Consider the following 21419-nt stretch of genomic DNA (forward strand, 5'->3'; position numbering starts at 1 on the left):
TGAATTCAAAGTGCTCCTCGTGGAGACAAAAACAGCACAGAAGACTGTGTGCTCAATTATAACAAGTCTGATAAGTTTATTAGGAGAGAGACTCGCTGTTGAATGAGTTAAGTGGAAAATGTAGGCCAAGCACAGTGAAACAAATAGACGCCAGTTGAATATAATGAGACTTACTTTTGAGTAAACTCAACATGTGTTAAACTAATGGAAACTTTGTATGGGTCACACTTCTGGTAAACGCACACAAGCAAAATGCACACAAGTAAACGCACACATGCTTGGCAGGGGGTTGGACTAGATGGCCCTTGTGGTCTCTTCCAACTCCATGATTCTATGAAAAGCACCTGGGAGACAAAAACAAAACAAAACATGGTTCTTTCAAACAGACCTCCCCTTCAAGACCCACCAATATCCTCCCAAGATTTTGAGGGAGATGGCAACAGCTATTTACTCCCCAGGGCTTGGCACCCAGGAATTTAGGATTTCAAAAGGTCCTGGGTTTATTGGTAAATCCAACAGCCGTATTTTGTGTGCAAAATCTGAACCCGGAGCCATGTTTGACCTTTCTGTGTCTATCTTGATACATAAGCAGCTCTCCCCATCTATTAGAATCTATAAGGTATGTCAGCTGCAGGCAGTTTTGCCCCGGCAAGTTCTAGGAGAATTATGGTACTAACTGTGTCTCCTAGGAGTTCTGAAAAATAACGAGTTCCACAAACAGAAAGCTGGTGCTGCTAGGCAGAGATTTAGGGTCATGGGGGGAGACTCTTAGGAAGCTGCTTGCTTGCCTTTGTCTGGTGGCCCTTGTGTCTGTTAGTGTGTGTGTGTGTGTGTGTGTGTGTGTGTGTGTCTGTCTGTCTGTCTGTCTGTCTGTCTGTCTCTCTGTGTAACACAGGCTAATACAATGAAGACCCGCCCGGTGGTGCAAGTGGCTCCACAGAACCTGGAAATTAAACTAGAGTACTCTCCAGATCTGCGGTGTGAGAAGCAAACAGACTTGGTGCCTGTTTGCTATAAATGCAAATCCTGCATCTTGTCCTGGAAGGCTCTCTCCACCCGAGAGTGGTTTGTGCGGGCCAGCCAGATTTCTAAGGGGCAATTTTTGAAGGGGATCATAAAACGGTTCCAAAGCCAAGACCTCTTGAGGTATGCCTGGAACTTCCTGCAGTCCACCAATAGCAAGGATTTCACCTACAGCCGTTCCTGCGTCAGCTCCAGCTTCAAGGCATCTTCCACCTTGGACCGGGCACTTAATCCGAAGAAACTGGAGCATGCAATGGAAGACCTCTGGAACTGGTTCTTAGATGCCAGTTTCTGGAGCAAAGCAAACTACCTCTTGCTTCTGCTGCAGATGTGCGACTCACAGTTGTTGCTGATGGCTGCCAACCTGATTAGCATCCTCTTGAGCCAAGATGAGGCCACTTGCAAATTGGCGGACAACAAAACAGGTAATACTAATGCATTAGGGGTTGAAGGTGATATCTCTGACTCTCAACCATACATCCCAGTAATGTGTGGAGGGGGAAATGGACAGTATCCTTTACTATTGTGCTAATCCTCATTGCATAGATCTGTGTGGGGCAGCCGGCATCCTGGTTGCCTGTGGTCAACCAGTGAAACTGAATGAACTGTCCCAGCTTACATTGCCCAAGGATCTAGTTACATTCAGAAGTTCATGTGAGGAGGTGGGTGTGGTGGGGATTCTCCAGATGCTGCTGGACTTCAATTGCCATCACCTCTGGGTGGGTCTGTTGGGAGTGGGAGTCCAATAACATCTGGAGGGCCACAAGTTCCCCATACCTGACCAGAGAGGACCATGTTAAGTGTACCTTGTAACTGCTCTTCCTTTGGTTGCAGACACCGACTCCAATGAGCAAGGAACCTAGATATAGAATCATTTCCTGTGAAATGTTTGTCTCTTACTGTTTTGTTTTTTTCATTTTTTCTATCTCCTGTGTTATTTAAATCTTTCCAGCTGTGCCAGATGAAGATCAAACAAGCAAGGATGTGATTCCTCTCAAGAAGCAAGAGAAATCTATCTCCCAGGTTCAGAGCCACCTCACATCTCACACCTCTGGTTTGACCTCACGGATTGGTTCAGAGAAGAGTGACTTGTTTGGTATTATTTAATTCTAATTATCCATCCATCCATTTCCCATCCCTAATACAGTCATAGCTCTAGTTGCGTTACAAACACGGCAAACCCAGAAGTGTTTACTTCCAGGTTCGTCGGTTCGTCGCTTTGCGCATGCGCAGGAATGCTCTATCACGTCACACGCACGCACAGAAGCAGCGCTCTACTTATGGACTTTTTGGGGTGCAAACGGCACCCCAGAATGGATCGCGTCCATAAGTAAGAGGTACCACTGTATGTATATATATATGCCACTTTTAATATGCAAAATTCATAATTATTTTTGGGTCAGCCAAAATGTCACAAAATAGTGGGCAAGCTTTCAGGTTCTCCAGAGTTCTCCCTTAGGCTAGAAGTTAAACTTGTGGTGGGGCTGGGAGCTGTTCACATCTCCCTTTTGTCAAATTACCCTAACCAATGCCACCCCTATCACAAGAGCAGTGTACAACAAAGCTGATGCTGCCAACCCCACCAACCTCTGAAGCTGATCCAACAGACTAGACTTTGTCTTCCAGGCAAATGTCAATGTCTGTCTCTAACAGTGGCACCCCACTGGAGCAAAAGAGGTCCACACAGTATGAGCAGGTGGCTGGGTGGGGAACATATGGCAATGCCACTGTTAGCCTGAACAAAACATGCTATGGCATTACTTAACTGCCTCCTTGTGATTTCAGCTCTGGTGGCAGTCTAGGCTCTCCAGCATAGCTTCTGTGGCCATGCTGGCCACCCCAAGGTCATGGTTGGGAAACTCCCAATCAGAAAGTTGAGATCAGCTTTCCCCGATCAAGTTATGTCAAGGCTTGTTGATGCACACAGATCATTTCCCCTGAGCTGCACCACCCTGCAGCTCTGGCGGACCATCCTGCTCTGCTCTTCTTGTCATTTCACCTCATGGCCCTTCCGGCAATCCTGTCCACCAGTTAGATAACAACCAGAATCACAGTATCGAATGCTCTGCTGAGATCAGTGATAATCAAGACAGACCATTGGTCTGTTTAGCTCAGTGTTGTTCCCAGTAACCAGCAGCATCTCTCCATGATTTCACACCAGGGTCTCTTCCAAGGTCTCTACTTGGAGATGCTGCAGATTGAGCCTGGGACCTTCTGCCTGTGAAGCAGCAGCTCTACCACTTCTATGTCGATTCATGGCTTTTCATTGTTCTAGGACGCACATCTTGTTTGTAAATGATAGTAACTACTACCCAGTTGGCATAATGGAAATCTGGTGTCGCATAGTCCCTCTTGAGATGGTGGTGCAGCTCAGGGGAAATGATCTGTGTGCATCAACAAGCCTTGACATAACTTGATCGGGGAAAGCTGAGACACTGGCTATGCCACCTACAAAGCCATACATATAACATATGTATGAGGAGGTCCAATTGCTCAAAGGCACAGGCTGCATGTTCACTGCGGGGCTATAGAGGGCAACTTAAACTTCTTATCCTGCCCGTTCTTTTTATGGCCACTCTGTAATACTCCCTTGATTGGTTTTCTCATCCACTCCACAGGTCGTCTACGTTTGCACAGGTTTTGGAGCAAAGAGTCAGATCATATGTCTGACCTGATCTCAGAGGACATGGATGAAGCCGCCAGCAGTTCTATCATACTGAATGTCGCGGAGCCTGTACCCACCCATCCCACAAAGCCCTTCAAAATCAACAAGTTCAAAGACTTCATTCGATGTCTGCCCATCCACTTGTCCAAGTTCATATTGCGTAAGAACCTCTTGCCTTCCTCACAGTGCCAGATTTACATACACACAAGCTAAATCAAGCTACATTCCAGGGCTTCAGATTATGAGGACTCTCTAAATACATTCTTTTAAAAACTAAATTTAATCTTTTACATAATTGGTTAAAAAGGAGAACAGGGAAAGCAGACTCTACAATATACAATATTGCTGATATGACAACAATATACTTAATGGCTACACAGTTATTTGTCATATTGAGTTCATTAATTTGTGCAAAAATAGCTATATTTTATATATTTTAAAAATCATAAGGTGTCCTTAATTTATCCATCACCATTATTATTATTAGTTCCAGGTAGGTAGCCATGTTGGTCTGACGTAGTCGAAACAAAAAATAATAAAAAAAATTCCTTCCAGTAGCACCTTAGAGACCAACTAAGTTTGTCATCATCATCATCATCATCATCATCATTTATTCAATTTTTACACTGCCCTATACCCAGAGGTCTCGGGGCACTTCACAAACAAGACCACAACATATAAAATCAAACCATAAACAATAACCCAATACCCCCCCCCCCCCCGCAAAGAAAAAAGAACCACATTCTAAAAGGGTTCAGGTCAGGGCTTACTGAAAGATAAGAAGTTTTAGTTAGATGGTTAGTATTTTGTTATATCCTTACCTGTGCCACCACCATATATGCAAATATTAAACTTCGTTATTTCTATTCCCATGGCTTTTTCTGTTTTTTAAAAAAATGTTATACGGCCTCTTAAACCTGACAAAGCTTAGGGGCTTCAGCATGTCTAGTAAGTCCCTGAAGCAGCTTTCTAACACTTTGCTTTTAGGAAGCAACAGAGCAACAAGCTTCTCTTTGTGATTCTCTAGGAATGCTGGACATGAAATCCTTGAATAGATGCGCCCAAGTGAGTGCACACTGGGACTTCCTAGTCAAGCTAATCAAGAAGGATATGATATCAAAGCGTACTCTCCAAAGTGAGATTGCATTCCTGCAGGTACTGTCGGATTTTCCCCAACCCTTGTAGTTTGTTCAGGGTAATGGGCATTGTAGCTCTTTGAGGGGCAAACTACGGTTCCCAGGATTCTTTGGGGGAAATAATGTGCTTTCAATGTATTGCGTATCTGCAGTCATAGTGTGTGGAGTGCAGCAGTCAGTAAGGATGGACCTGCCCACCCATGCAGAGGCCAAGCAGTACCTTGCACCAACTGCAGCCATTTTTGTTCTAACTTTTCAGTGTTTAATATATTTATCTAAATGACTTTGTCTTCTTTCTGTTGCAGGGGTCATGCCCTAAAGCAGCAAATTCCAACTATGCCAAAATTGTCAATGTTATCATTCCTCGCATAAACTCTGAAGGTGACATCATCCGATGCAAGAGCAAGCTAATAACACCTGCAAAGGTGCATTGTGGGTGTTATTCCTTTCTGGATTTTCTTGGATTGGGTTTGAGTAGGTGGTGGGAAATTCTCGGGCCCTATTCAGTTCTCTGCCATTGGTTGATTTCTCTGTTGACACCTCACAGAGATAAACCATGCCTAGAGTATGGAAGTGTGAAGCTGTGTCCACCTGAAGCTATGTTCCTTCTTTCCCAAAGAAAGGAATAATAGCCCATGTGTGTACACAGCTTGCAGTGGGAGTCTGCGTACCTGTCTTGCCCTAGCACACTCTCCATACTGGGTAGAGGGGGCTTCTGACGATGGAAGTAATGGTGGAGACAAAGCCCATTTCTGCCAGTTGAAGCAGAAGGCCACCTACTTCCTCGTTTGCCATTTTCTCATATCACCAGCCATCATTGCTCCTCATTCTGCTTTAAGGAGAACGAATACCTGCGCAAAGCTTATCATGGACAAGAGGTAGATACTGTCAAGTTGGAAGAACGGAATGTCTTCTGCAGTGGGTATAATGTCCGGATTCTAATGGACAGGTATGTGTACCTGGCAAGAAGTGCGTTTTGCCTCATTTCACCCTCCTTCCCCCCCAAAAAAAATCTCTAGGTGTGCCTCACAACCAATGTTCCACAGCATATGGGGCATTTTGTAAACCCATGAACCTCTGGTGATATTTTCAAAATAGTGAACACATACAGCTTTGTCCCCAGGAGCAGCAAGCGAAGGGAAACCTCTCCGTTTCTTTTATCTGCTTCCTGCCTCTGAATAAGTTGCAACAAGTGGTACAAGTAGGACGTGCATTCCCATAATACATGCAAGTAGTCCATTCAGTTCCTTCATAGAGGCCAACAACACTTGGAAGAAACCAGATCTGGGCAGCCTGGCTTAGACATTGGGAAATAGTAAAAATGAATGGAAGTATGAATGTTTGGTTAGTGTTGCTTCTGTTGCTACAAACAGGGATGTGGTGTGAGGGCATAGGAAGCTAAGCAGGTCTGGATCTGTTTACTGCTTGGATGGGGGACCTCCTGGGAATACTATATTAGCTGTCATGATGAATTCCACCATGGAATAAAGGCAGGATATGAAAGAAATAAGTCTATCAAAGAAAACCAGGTTCTCCCTTCAACTTTCGCTTCCTCTTCAGTTTGGATCCAAACAGAGTGATTCACTATGGTGGTGGGAAGCTGATGGCCACTGGTTCTATGGACCGGAAAGTCCGTTTGATGGATGTGAATGAGATGCGCTTTGTCCCTCCTGTCTTTCTGGGACATGCTGGTAGCATCCGGGCTGTGTACCTCAATGAACAGAAAGGATTGCTTCTGAGTGGCAGCTATGATCTCAGCATCAGGTGAGCTGTGCTGACCCAAACATTTTTACATTGCATTTTTTGGGGGAAAGGCAAAATATGGAAGATGTTAAGGGTACTTACAGCCCATTTAATTCAATGTCCCTTGAGTGCTTTGTTGCTGGTGGGACTTACAAATACTTCACATTGTATTATTATGCTCCTTGAGTCTAAAATAAGTTATGTACTTCCACAACAAGGATGAGAGCTCAGGAGTAATCTGTGGAGAGGTGCATTCCAGCACTGGGTAGAGCCATGGCAAATTATTATTATTATATACTATCCTTCATTCTCCAATTCCAGGGCACTTCACACAGTAATGAAATACAGAGCCACAGACTACAGAATACAACAGCAAATGAAATGGCAATGCACTTGCAACTCACTAGCAAAATTTCAAATAAATTGTTGGTGAACTAATTAGTTGGTGGCTCCAGTTCTTTAGGGAGTGTCAGCTTCTGAACGTTGTTAATTGAAACCCAAAAAACATTAAAAAACAACAACAGTATTTGTTGTTACATTTTTACATTGTATTCCATAAGATATCATACCCATATCATCAAATTATTTAAACTTTAGTACATACTAGGGAAGCTATAAAACCTGGTACTAAAAGATTGGACAAGAAGATAGGGGAATGGAAGATAGGGGAATGGAATGTCAGAACTTAAAGCAATTTTCATGCACATATCTACCAATTCAATCCACCTTGGATCGGCCATTGCCACATATTGCCAATCCCCATACTAATTTGGTAGGCTACATAGTAGAAAAGGGAAAATGAAGCATTAACCCTAGCATCGTAATCCAAATAGAGAAAAACTGTGCAAAGCATACTGCTTCCAGATATTTATTCCCATTTGTTTGGTTGCACCCCTATCTAGATATGCTTGAAATTTCAGTAACTCGTTACATTTTGGCTGTGTACACTCTTCTGTTTACTCACAGCATCTCATGCACTTCCGCTACTAGTGTGCAAAGCAAGGTATACACCATGTTGGCCACAATGCATATCTATTCTGTTGTTTCTTGAGAAATGCTGCATTTTGATGCAATTTCCCCTAAACCCGCTTTGATCCAAATTGATGGGGGAAACAGCCTAGCTATGTTTTAAGCTGGTAACATACATGCAACTTCAGTGTTTATTTCTTCTCATCCTCTTGATCTGTATCTTTTAGAATGTGGAATATCCTCACTGGGGCATGTGTGAAAATTTTTAATGGTCACACAGCAAGCATCACTTGCTTGGATTTGTATAAGAGCAAGTTTGTGTCTGGATCCAAAGACTGCACAGCAAAAAGTGAGCAAAAAGTTGCCTGTCTCCCAGGGGAATACGGGAAAATCTACATACTATAGTTAAATTTAAACTTTGCAGCATGAAAGGGTAAGCAATTGTAATGCAGGACTATGATCACATCGGCAAAATACTTTTAAAGCAGAACCATACCACTTTAAACAAACATGGTTTCCCCCAAAGAATCTTGGGAACTGTAGTCATCAGAAGGCTCCTATTAGTGCTGTGGTCTAAACCACTGAGCCTCTTGGGCTTGCCGATCAGAAGGTTGGTGGTTCGAATCCCCGCGACAGGGTGAGCTCCTGTTGCTTGATCCCAGCTCCTGCCAACCATTACCTAGCAGTTCAAAAGCGCGCCAAGAAGTGCAAGTAGATAAATTGGTACCACTCCAGAGGGAAGGTAAACAGTGTTTCTGTGTGGTGCTCTGGTTGCAGTGTTCCATTACACCAGAAGTGGCTTAGTCATGCTGGTCACATGACCCGGAAAAACAGTCTGCAGACAAACGCCGGCTCCCTCGGCCTGTAAAGCGAGATGAGCGTCGCGACCCCAGAGTCGTCTGCGACTGGATTTAACTGTCAGGGGTCCTTTACCTTTTATTGCAAAATAGCAACATGTTGCAGTGCATCCTTAATACAGTCATACCTTGGTTCTCAAACGGCTTAGTTGCTGAACAAATCAGCTCCCGAATGCCACAAACCCAGAAGTAAGTGTTCCGGTTTGCAAGTGTTTTTCGGAAGCCGAATGTCTGACGTGGCTTCCACTTAAATGCAGGAGGCTCCTACAGTCAATCGGAAGCTGCGCCTTGGTTTTCGAACAGTTTCGGGAGTCGAATGGACTCCCGGAATGGATTAAGTTTGAGAATCAATGTACCACTGTATCTAACAGGAGTGTTCCAGTTCAAGGTACCAATCATGCCTTCCTCCATAAGTTGCAAGGGGTTCAAGCAAGACTGTTCAAGCATACAGTTTTCCATTTTTCCTCTCCAGTGGACACTCAGCATTTTGGCTGAAGGCCGTTAAGGCTGCTCAGTCCTCATTGGGATATTCTTTTCTGCTTCCAGAGCAAGTCCCGGGGGTTGCTTGGTCACCCTACCGGTCTCAGGAGGAAGGGGACTGAGTGGCTTTTTGGAGCAGATGTTGCTGCTAAATATGCTGCCACCTTTTAGAGACCTTTTTTTTGCAAGAGAGTACTGTTCATCTCCCAGCCTGTCTGTGTCTTTGGCAAGGTCTCTGAGATCCTGCACTCATCACTTCAGCTGAATGGCACCAGGAGACTGCTCAGGGTTGTGATGGAAATGAATTAACGGCATCGTTTTGTGTTTTTCACAGTGTGGGATATAGAAACTGGAAAGTGCATTAAGACTTTCTCGCACAAAGCTATTGTTTGGGCTGCTAAGATGAATGAAACACATGTCGTGAGTGCCTGCGATAAGGGCGTAGTGAAAGTGTGGCATGCTGAGACATGTGTACTGATAAAGGTAAGACTTATAAAGCAGTGGCTGACTCTGAAAAGGTTGTCAGCTCAGTATGTGGCACCAAGCAACACATTTAAGGTGGAGTCAGAGCAGTGGTGGGGAAACTCAGGCCAGGGGGTGGGTGAGCGGGAGGCTAATATGGCCCTCCATACTTCTCTACTGCTGTTGCCAAAGGTTTGTATGCAAACAATGGGGCTCTATCTTCCTCGGGAACACAGAGAAAGGTCAGGGAGACCTTTCAAGCTTCTTTGGCATTTCATGAATACAGGGATAGCAAAGGGGCTAACCTATGCAAGCGTCAAACAATCAGAAGAGGGCTGGCTTACAGTGACTACTCATTCAGAATAAAATATGGGAACTGTTACTGGCAGCAGGGGTTTTCTAGGCAGCAATAGGAATTTAGGGTGCAACTTCACCAAAAGTGGTTGCTAATTGCAATATATTATGTCTGTGACACACTCATAGAATTTTGAATGTTTGGTGAGGCAAACCTTCTCTGTGAGAAAGTCTTGCTGATCTTTCTTCAGCAGGGCTTGTTCGTCTATACAGTGGTACCTCGACTTACAAATGTTTCGACTTACGGAGCTCCATCCGCCATCTTGGATGCGGTTTAGATAGGATTTTTTCGACTTACGAATTTTTAGATAGGGTTGCTTCGACTTGTGAATTTTTTCTCCCAATGCATTCCTATGGGATTCGACTTATTAAGTTTTTCGACTTACGAATGTGTGTTTGGAATGCATTAAATTCGTAAGTCGAGGTACCACTGAATGTTTAATCACAGGTAAAGTTTTAATTATGCTTTCTACAAATTTTCCCGGGGTTGAAATTAGCCTAATCAGTCTGAATGATTCCTTGCTCCCCACTATTTTTAAAAGGGTTATGTTGATCCCCTTCCAATCCAGTAAGAAAGCTGACATTCCTGATACGTTAGATGCTTAACATTCAGCAACAGGTGGCCAGTGGAGGTTAGCCACATCTTTACCACCAACAAAGTAAACAATGACATCATAATCCTGTGGTTGCTGTAAGCCTCTAAAGAGCATGCAAAAATGAATCTGTTTTTTCCCCAGACTTTACAAGGGCATCTGGGCCCTGTGACGTGCCTGTCGTTTGATGAGTGGCATCTTGTGACAGGAAGCAATGACGGCTATATCCTGGGATGGAGCATGCTGGGAAATCACAAGAGATGCCTGGGGGCTTTCAGACACCCCATGTAGGTATTGCTTATTGCAGTTGAAAAGCTGCAGACTTTGTGATGTCCTTAGCAATGACTCTTGATCCTTATGTGTTTGGAGTAGTTTTTATAAAGGATAAAGCTAACTGGAACTGTGAATCTTCCCCATTGCCAAAATCCCTTCTTTACGAGATGAGGCAGCTCTCTGCTTTTGTACCTACCATACAAGGTTTATCTTTTCTTTTAACTCCCACCCAACTCCAAGATGGCAAAAACCTAAGACCACAGAACCTAGCAAGACTCTACTGTGGATGACTTGTCTGCACCTTCAAAAGTCCTCTACGTTAAAGCTGTCCATAGGATTCACCACTTCAGTTAATATTTAGTCTATATCACATCTCAAAAGTGTGTGAGTTGTGAACTGGTAATGAAAGGATACAGCAAGAAAGAATGCATATGGTTACAGGCCTCTGAAAGATGGTGGCCATTTTCCACTTTCCATCCCCATCAGACTACTTTACTCCAGAAAGGCAGTAAGTTGTGCCTCTTCATTCACTAGGCTGTACTCCAGGGATGGTGATCACGCTGGCTGGGGCTGATGAAGGCTGGAGTCCAACAACAGTTGAAGAGTCACCTATGCTTGCTGCACTCTCTGTGGTCCTCTTCTCTAAGTTCATCGCACTTCTCCCAGGTTCCTGCTGGCCTGTCTTGGCACATAGAAGAAGGTGCCTCTAGCATCTCTGGACACGAGCCAATGCCAGTTCTCGGTTCAGGCAGTTCTCCACCCAGCCCCTCCCTTTATGTCAGCATACAATCCTTCACTTCCTTTCTTCCTCAACTGCCTAAAAGTAAATTGGCTCACATTTTGTTTGCTTACGTTTAGCGCTCTGATGATCCGGGTGTGTTCTTGCAGTAACTTTTCACTTCAGGTGGCAGCCTTTTTAAACCTCAATTTGTCATTTCCCTAGTAAACAGCACTTGCTTGGCATATTTTCTGCTCAGAGTAACACATGAGGGAAGGGTAGGAACTAGGGGTGGTATTCCACTAAGTTCTACTCAGAATAGACTAATTCAAATGAATGAACATTGACTGCATTATGTGCATTCTACGTGTGTGTGCAAATAGACAAAGTTGTACTAGTGGAATAATAACCCCCCACCCCCCACCCCTAGCTTCACCTCAGTCATGAATTTTCCTTGTAAAACACACCCTCCATTTGTTTACTTTGAGGGGTGTTAATTCATCATTACAGTATTTCAACAACTTTCCTTGTTTGTAGGGAGGTTCTGTCCCTGGAATTTATCTATCTCAGAGTCATCAGTGGCTGTGCGGATGGGAAGATACGCATATTCAACTTCCTGACGGGGATCTGCCTGAGAGTTTTGAGAGCCAATAGCAGAGCTGACCCTGTGGTGTCCTTCTGTATAGTAGAAAACAAGTAGGTTGCAGACATTATTTCCCAGTTCTTAAATAATAAAGGTTGTCATATACATTTCTGAGGAAATGTGTGGGCAGGCATGTGAAGGGCCTTGGAATTCTTCTGGAGGGCTTGTCTGAGTTGCGGGTGGGCGGCACTGCTTTGCAGTGGTTCCCGTCCTATTTAGATGGATGTTTCCAGAGAGTGACGTTTGGGGAGTGCTCTTCAGCCCTGTGGAGTCTTCAGTGCAGGGTTCCTCAGGGTTTGATGTTATCCTCTATGGCAGCTTTAAAGGAGCAATTTTCATTAGGACTGCACCAAGGGAGCAAGAGTTTAAAATTTCCCCTCCCCCAATTTGCTACAATTCTATAATTCTCAGTCTTCCACCCCTCCACGTGATTGCTTTTTGCATTTGAAAAAAAAAAACACCATGTCACTACCGTAGTTGCAGAGAAAGGCAGTGTGGCAGTAAGAGACATCCATACCACCTTTCCTTCCTTGCAGATTGAAGGTTCTAATAATGCCACACTCCTCAGTTTATAGCCCTACACATTTGGTACTTTCTGACAGTTGGCCATGGTGTTTTCTCACTACCCTTGTCTTTCTTTTAGGCTACTGGTCAATGCACTGGGCAGTGTGGTTTTGTTCCAGTTTGAGGAAGTAGTTTGGGACCACACACTAGGTTCCGAACAACAAATTAGCGGTAAAAGGAAAGAAAGGAGCAAATATGATGACAAAGCATCGCAAATAATGCCATCCCATTTACTGTCTGGGCGGAAGAAACGGTCCCAAAGGAATAAATGGAAGCTTTACAACACCAACACAGTATTTACCTATGACATTATTCGGAAGTCGACGAAATACTTCAGAGATGCTACCCCAGGTACTGCTCCTAATGCCCATCAAGTATTAAGTTAAATGGCAGGTGAAATCCTGCAAGGTCAATTTTGGTGAACACCTTGCCCCCAGCTAGTTTAGCCAACAGATGTGATACAACTGGGATGGGGTATGAGTTTCCCGAGTGCCTTATTGATAGTACATTTGTAATCTGCACATATCCTGATTTCCCCATTTGCTTTAAGGGGCGTGACGACTGGAGTCTCCCACTAAGCAGAGTCCATGGGTGAGAGAACTCCCTGCTTGACCAATTTATCCAGCTCTGCCTCGATCTTGGGTTGCAGTGCAAACGGCACTCGCCTTGGTTTGAGTCGGATTGGGGCCACCCTAGGGTCCACCTCAAAGTCAACTGGGGGCCCTTTATAACGACCCAGTTTTCCATTAAAGAGACCAGCAAATTCCTTGCATAATGCCTCGCTCATCTCAGGGCAGGTTTGGGTTGAAGTAAGCCCAGGGCGGGGGGCCAGTCAGTGCCCAGGAGACTGGGGCGACTGCCCTTCACAATCACCAGTTTGAGCACAACCTGTTTGTCCCAGAACTGTACTCTCATGGCACACATTCCCATAACATGGATGCGGCCCGCTGAGTATGATTGCAAGGTTGCCGGGAAGGGCTCCAGAGGGGGCAACTTACCCCCGGGTAAGAATGTCCTCGCGGTCTGGTCCGACATGATGGTGAATCCAGATCCGGAGTCCACCTCCATGTCGCATTGCTGACCCTCAATCTTCACCTTGACGTGTGGCTTGCCTTGCGCTGGGACCTGCACGGTCCATCTTGATATCCATTACGTAGTGGCAGTCCTTTAGAAAATGAGTTGCGGTGGGTGGTCTGTGATGCTCCAGTCTAGGTGATCCTGTCACTTCCAACGACGCCGATCCACAGACCCTGGTGATGTGACCCGTCTTCCCGCACGTTTGGCACATAGCATCCAGAAACGACAACTCTTCCGCTCATGGTTTCTGCCACAACCTGGGCAACCGCCTCAGTGATCTTTGTGCGCTGTGCAGGCCTGACGCACCGACTTGACCCCGTGGACTGGGCTCTGGCTCGGACTAGCCTCTAGCTCATCCATGGCATGCACAGCTTCTATCTGTGGCTTAGTGGCCTTGTAACTGGCATCAGAGGGATCCAGGTGGCGCTGTGGTTAAACCACTGAGCCTAGGGCTTGCTGATCAGAAGGTCGGCGGTTCGAATCCCTGTGACGGGGTGAGCTCCCGTTGCTTGGTCCCAGCTCCTGCCAACCTAGCAGTTCGAAAGCATGTCAAAATGCAAGTAGATAAATAGGAACCGCTACAGCGGGAAGGTAAACGGCGTTTCCATGTGCTGCTCTGGTTTGCCAGAAGCGGCTTTGTCATGCTGGCCACATGACCTGGAAGCTGTACGCCGGCTCCCTCGGCCAATAATGCGAGATGAGCGCGCAACCCCAGAGTCGGTCACAACTGGACCTAATGGTCAGGGGTCCCTTTACCTTTACCTGGCATCAAGCTCCTCTCTTTCATTATTCTCCATGGCGGTGGCCTCCTTTCAAGGCTGAAGCAAGGGTAACCTCTTCTTTAGCGACGATGCGTCTTATGGCTTTCTTGCTGCTCAGACCACCAATAAACCGATCCAGGAGAGTCTCTTCCAGATTTTGGAAGCCGCAGTGCTGAGCGAGCTTCCGGAGTTTGGCCAGAAATGCGGTTACTCCCCAGCACGCTGCTGCCTCTTATGGAACTCCATCCGCCGGGCCATCTTGGTCTCAGTAGGCACCAAGTGGCTCATTAGGCAGGCAAGAATATCTTTGAGAGATTATCACGCAGCATCGCTGGAGCAAGCAATGCCTTGGTCAGTTTGAAGGTCTCGGGCCCACAGTAGCTCAGGAATGTGGCCCTTCTTTTGCTGGCATTGGTGATCCCTTGAGCCACAGCGAAGAACTCGAAGTGTTCAATGTAGTCTTCCCACGTGTGGGGCTCTGATGGCTGGAAGGGCTCCAATACCCTTGGACTCTCCATTCTCCTAGCGGGCAGGTCGTCTTCTCAGCTAGCCAGTGAGTCTTGTTCTTAGCTGCAATCCGGACTCTGAGGCAGGGCTGCGTTTAACCACTCCTCAACATTCCGGATCCCATCCTCGTCGCCAGTTGTTGTGACGTGGGGTTCGTGATTTCAGCTCTCTTGACATAATATGCAGTTCTCTAGTAACACTTCTTTATTAAAGCAAACAAGCCTAAGGTCTGAGGAGGGGAAAGCTACATTTATAGGGACGGGGAACTAGCTAGAAAGGGATACATTTTGGAGGGAACAATATCAGGCAATCACAGTGCTGCCTTTTGGAGGAAACCAATAAGACAGAAGATCCAAATACAGCAGCTTAAATGAACCAATAGTAGCTGTACCTTCTGGAACCAAAAGGCAGTTCCTTTACCCTAATGCAAATACATTGTGACTCAATACACAAGATATATCATCATTTAGGATTATGTGAGCAAGTTGCCCCTGCCATTATGCTTTAGCATGACACCCCAATGCAGCCATTGAGTTGTGCAAGTGCCGAGTAATCAGACTCCTTTTGCCCACTCAGTTTGCTGCGGGGTAAAGCAAGCTCAACCAAAATCTGAGCATATGAACGAGCTCTGGGTACATATTCAAAACAGATGGCTGTGTGGGGATATTTCAGGTCATTGGTGGCTGTTTGAAGAGAGACAGAATTATCTGTAGGTTTTAATACACAAGCGCTCAGCAGTGTCCTACTTTATACTGTTTTGTGGATAGGTAAAAAGCCGAACTCATGAAATATAATCAGGTATTTGTGAGCAGGATTGGGGGACCTTATGCCCAGAAACCAAATCCAGCCCTGACTGTGATGCATCCTTACAATAAGATAACACCTCTTACTTGCCTAGATGAAGGATGGAGACACATGGCTGTGTGTGTGTGTGTATGCACATGCACATGCAGAAACCTAGCACTTTTGTGTGGCTAGAGTCTCAGCTACTGTAGGAAGATAAAAGTTACATCCATTGTTCATCCACTTGGGCCACACCCACGACTGTCACGTGACCCTTAAAAGGTTTTCCATGAGGAAATGGGGCTTTTCGACTAGAAAAGATACAATCTAGGGCCACCTTCCCTTCCTCAGATGGCATCATATTCTGCTTGATGACATTCTGCCTAGGTTATTATTGATTAAACTTATTAGTCACTTTTCTTTTCTTTTCATATACAAAGGTTACTCAAAGCGACTTAACAACAATAAACATATAACACATATATTAAAAGCAGCATTAAAAAATTATAAAACCTACCTCTATTACAGAAAGGAAGGCTGGATATTTCTGGGTTCCTAGGAATATTCATCAGAAATCTTTGTGTAGTTTTGCAAGATGGGTTTGATCTTGGTTTGATCTTGGTTCTCTGGAATACAGTAATGAAGAGTAAGACTGGTTTCTACTGAAGTACTCCTTTTGAATGTATTCTAATAAGTTCTTAAGAATTATACAAGACCAGCTACACAGTGGTTAGATATCCCTTTGGTGAAGAAGTCCTATCAGACTACTTTTCACATTTTTAAATTTCACAAACCGCTGTAATAGTCAAATTAACTAGAATTTCTGGAGAGAGGAAACAGATATCAAGTGATACATTGCCCAATGCCCATATACGTTCAGGATGTTTGTAGCTGATACAAAACTGATGAGCACAAGTTCACTGGCATGCACAGTCCCACTGATCCACAAAACACAACTCTGGAGTTAAGCCATTTGAAGATTGCACCCATATTCCCATATATTCTCATATACCTGGAAGAAAGTCCGACTGAGTTCAGTAGGACTTCCTTCACAAGAAGTGTGCTTGGGACAGCAGCCAAAATCATTTCCTTCTTTTCTAGCTCTTCGTTATCAAATGTTGACGGTACCTCCTCCCAGGATGCGCGAAAATGTGGTAACCCTGGAAATGAAGCCAGATGAGCAGACTAGACTCTTTTCTATTGCCGAGCATTCAAAATCTATAACAACTCTAGTAGGTAAGGAACCATGGTGTATTGAAAATATGCAGCTTCATCTAAAGGTGCCATTTGTTCCCGTAGTCGAGCTTTAGGCCACTAGAGCTGATTAGCATACTCAAAATAAACAGTTTGCAAATGGTAGATTCGAGAGGTGTAGTGGAAACGCCAAAGAAGGATCAAGCAGGCTTAGGATTGGCCTTGCGCAATCAACTGTTCCTTTAAAGCTGCATGTCCTCGCAGGGGCGTTCCTGCCCTTAAGGGTGGCCCAGCTGGGGCTCGATTGCCCAGATTATGGGATTGGGAGGGGCCCTAATCACCACAGGTGGCGGCCGTGGAGGCATTCGAGGCAGAGAGTCTGGGTGCAGGGCAACATAGTCAAACTTTGCTGCTGTTTCTGAGGCCCACCATGGCTGGAACAAGGAATTTGGTGATCTGGTGCTATATGTGGGTTGTCTGAGTGAATGTATTCTGGGGATTGCTTCTTCGTGATTGTTTCTTTGTGTAAGAGGGTGGATCACTGATTGTTTGGGGAGGTTTTACACGAGAAGCCTATTTTGTTCAAATAAAAATCTTTCCCCTCACTAAGCGCTCTATGGCCTGTCAAAGATCCATTAAAGAACCTGCTGTTGACTTGGCAAAGCAGGAGGGGGGAATGTAGATTTTAAAACAGAGTGACGGAATATGAGGGTGGGGAAAGTAAAATGTGGGTCAGGGCATGAGAATATCCTTTACTACATGTTAAAGTGAAATAGTAAAGATGCAGGTGGGAAATGGGATAAACAAAGCACCACAAAGCAGCAGGTTAAGGGATGTTAACTTAGAAAGATAAACAGAGCCAATATACATTTTAGATGGTACACATGTCAAACACGTACTCTACCTTTCGTCTCCATAACATCCACCTCACAATCTTGCATGACATAATAATAGCCTGGAACTGTGCTTGTCTTGGCGCACCATGGCAACCACTTTGACATCATCAGCAACAATGAATTCATCTCACAGTAAACCCAGTGGTACAGTTAGGTGAGTTGAAGACTTTGGGCCCTCCTTTACATGGTAATGTGCAGAGTGAGTTCCAATTTCTGCGAGCCATTGAGCAACAGGCTTATCATCTGGCACCACCCCTTCCTCCTACAGTCATATATCCCTTCCCTCTTTGGACTCTCGCCTTGAAAACTAAAGTGTCATCCAACATGACTTATTCCTTCCCCCCCTCAAACAAACACTCATGCCTTCTCCCCATCCTGATCTACTCATCAGGCTTTGCAGGCCCCTACCCACAGAGCCTAGGGCTTGCCGGTCAGAAGGTCGGCGGTTCGAATCCCCGCAATGGGGTGAGCTCCCGTTGTTCGGTCCCAGCTCCTGCCAACCTAGCAGTTCGAAAGCATGTCAAAGTGCAAGTAGATAAATAGGTACCACTCCGGCGGGAAGGTAAACAGTGTTTCCGTGTGCTGCTCTGGTTTGCCAGAAGCGGCTTAGTCATGCTGGGCACATGACCTGGAAGCTGTACGCTGGCTCCTTCGGCCAATAGAGCGAGATGAGCGCCGCAACCCCAGAGTCGTCCATGACTGGACCTAACGGTCAGGAGTCCCTTTACCTTTACCCTTACCCACCCACCCATATTCAGTCATTCAGCCCCCCCCCCCATCCTGCACAAACCACAGCTCCCAGTCTCACAGAGAGAGGGGAGGGGAAGCATTCAGGAGGAAGCTAGCTACCCTTCTTCTAGCTCTTCTGACACTTGAGCTCCTGATTCCACCAGGTTTCTCTTTAAAGCCATGGTGGGTTTTTTAAAGACTTAGTTTGGGGGGGGGTCTTCTGATCATTTACTCTACCAAGTAGGGGCCCAGACCTGTGCTCCAAGTTCTGCTCTGCCTTCCCCCAAGTTCTAATCTTCACTCATCTCACGTTTATTTTTGAAAACAGGAAATGAGTTAGAAGAAGACAAGCCCTTAGCCAGCAACTTTGCATTGGGCCAGAATGGTGATGTTTTCGTAAAGCACATAAAGAAGAAGCGTTCCCATGGTCCCCTGTCTGGTGACCAGATACTTCTCACCGTTAGCACAATGCAGCATGCCTACCAGACAGATCAGGTCAGTGCCAACATGGCCTACAATATGCAAATCAAAGATGCCTGGGGGCCTGCCTTTCTCCAGAAAAGATTGCCCAGAAAGACCCCTGCTGCCCCAAAACCAGAGCAACAGAAAATGGATCCAGCAAGCCAGCTGAAACGACTCAAGGCTGCCCGTTACACGCTCGGCATGGAAAAGATTTCCATACCTTATGAAACCAAAACACTGCAGCTCAGCTTAAAAAACTCCTTGCTTGGAAGCAGGGTGAACTCCTGCATCCCACCCCCCACTATTACGCGTTCCAAATCATGCAGCAACTTGGCCAGAGGGGGAAATATTTCTCGCCAGGCAAAGATGCCATCTCCACCTACCATGGGGCATGTCGTTGGTCACTTTACGAGCTCTGTCGAATCCATCAAAGTGGCCCGAATGAAGATTGCCCAACCTGATAGAGACATGATACCAAGGCCACCAAAACTCTACTTCACCCACACCCCAAACCCATACCGGCTCAATTCTGGTTTCCGGCTTTTGACAACCCAACAGATGAAAGAGTATGAAGAAGCTAAGGTGAACGAGTATCAGGCACAGAAGACCAAGGTTATAGCAAACAGAGAAAAAGAGTGTAAAAATGCCTGGCTAAGGAAAATTAAAGGTCTTCCCATTGATGATTTCAACAAGGAGGGCAAAGTTGCAGCTCCTGAACTTGGAGAGAATGTTTTCATCTGAGCTTCGCTTTTCAAAGCAGACTGCCAGTCCTTCCAAACAGCTGACTACAAACCAAACAGTTGGTACTGGGGAGATTTCGGTTGAATTTTTACCCTCAGCTGAAGCTACCTTTCAGAAAATGCTAACAAACTCTGTTGAATTATTCAAATTTTCACATAGCTGAGACGGTGGGACTCTGGGCTGCATGGGGGGGGGATATGATGGGAAAGCTGCTTTACTCCCCAAAGAAAGGTCTTTCCAGTTTGCAATGAGTGCAGTTTACAAATGCTCCTGGTCTCTAGAGAAAGGTTTATTAACATGACTCTACATTGACTCTGTTTGTAAGCTTTGTTTTTAAGACTTTGTGTACACTTTTCAAAGCTCACCATATAGCCCAAATCTTAATGAAAATGTTCTAAACTTTGCAGTCTTATTGAGGACATCCTCCAGGTGTCCAAGAGTCACCACCAGTTAATATATGTTCACAAAATAAAGAATCCTGGCTACAACAGCTCTTACAGCGGAACCTGCTTTGTAATGAACTTGTTTCCCTAGTTGTTGCTTTTCACGTGGGTCTTGTTCCCACCTTCCAAACAGGGTGGAAGGAGCAGCATATTAAATTCCCCGCAATATCAGACTGTCTCGATCCCACTTCATGTTTAAGTGGGCCTTAAAGACAATTTTTTTCTCTCTGCAGTCTTTACTAGTTGAAATAAATTAGACTGCTAATACTATACAGTATTCTAAATTGTTAATATGTTGAGTTTATGCTGGGATGGCTAATAGTTTGGGATAACTTTTTAGTTATTAGTGTGGTTTTTATTTAGTGTTTTTAAATGTTATTTGTATTGGTTGTTTTTTTGGGGTATATTTATTAAGTTTATTTATTAAACTTCGAAGTATCTAGGACAATATTGCTCCTCTAACACTGAAAGCCTAAAATATATCTTAGAGTGACAGGTCTGAGAGTATGCTTATCACCTCCTTCACAGGAAGTAGTTGAGCAGGTCCATTTTGTCCCGGATGTTGGTGTGGTTTTGGTATTGATTCATCTTTGACACCTGCTTTGTGTGGTTCACAAATTATACAAGGGGGAAGACAAGGGGATAAGTAATCCCATTTGAAAGAAGTCCAACCAGATGATCCTCATCTTGGCACAGAGTTGTAAATCTAACTTGGTGAGACCAGCTGAGACTGAAATGTTGTTGTTTAAATTGCATGTTACTAAATTATAATTTTGTGGTTGGTTTTATTGTTGTTTTAATTTGAACATTGTAAGCCACCCAAAGATCCTGACAGTTTACAGGCTTTGTGTTGTTAATATAGCAGACAAATTAATAAAATAAAATAAGTAAATAAGTAAATACAAATGTCCTACTTTGGGGTTGGGGCAAAGGAAAATATAATGAATAAATGTAATTTTCTATGGAAATTCTAGTTGAGTTGGTGCTGGTCTTTCTGTCCTTTAGACTTCTTTTTACCGTTTATTAACAGTTTTAGCAACAGCTAACCATCTCATATCTTTGCAAAGATAGCATAAACTACCATCTAGTTTTTCCTGACTCTGGCCGCTGATTTACTATCAGTATTTAGTTCTTCTTGTTGACATTAAATACCATATTTGGTATGGAGGTTCCTAGCAGAGCCAGAGACCTACAAACTGTTCAGTTTTAACAGCTTTTGCTATGCTGAAATTTTCTGCCTTTTGGCCTGTTCCTATGCAAATTTACTCTGGAATTACGGTGCTCTTAGTCATTTCTACTACATCAAGTTCAATGTGACTGATTCCCATATTGCAACCTAAAGCTGT

The 21419-nt window shown here is 44.7% G+C and overlaps 1 protein-coding gene across 2 annotated transcripts; it reads left to right on the top strand.

Moving 5' to 3' along the window:
• Positions 1–724: 724 nt before the first annotated feature.
• FBXW10B (F-box and WD repeat domain containing 10B) lies at positions 725–20999 on the top strand. 2 transcript variants are annotated; one of them, XM_060271805.1, is made up of 14 exons: positions 725–1448; positions 1976–2119; positions 3642–3848; positions 4716–4843; positions 5130–5249; positions 5664–5773; positions 6385–6588; positions 7764–7885; positions 9208–9356; positions 10427–10569; positions 11811–11969; positions 12560–12831; positions 16710–16844; positions 18756–20999. In XM_060271805.1, exons 1-14 carry the CDS (start codon positions 905–907, stop codon positions 19628–19630), a joined length of 3312 nt encoding a protein of 1103 aa, XP_060127788.1. In that variant the 5' UTR covers positions 725–904; the 3' UTR covers positions 19631–20999. The 2 variants fall into 2 exon arrangements, with proteins under 2 accessions (XP_060127788.1, XP_060127789.1); XM_060271806.1 differs by lacking the exon at positions 16710–16844.
• Positions 21000–21419: the final 420 nt, after the last annotated feature.

This window comes from Zootoca vivipara, chromosome 2 (genome assembly GCF_963506605.1).
Source record: "Zootoca vivipara chromosome 2, rZooViv1.1, whole genome shotgun sequence".
Lineage (NCBI taxonomy): Eukaryota > Metazoa > Chordata > Lepidosauria > Squamata > Lacertidae > Zootoca > Zootoca vivipara.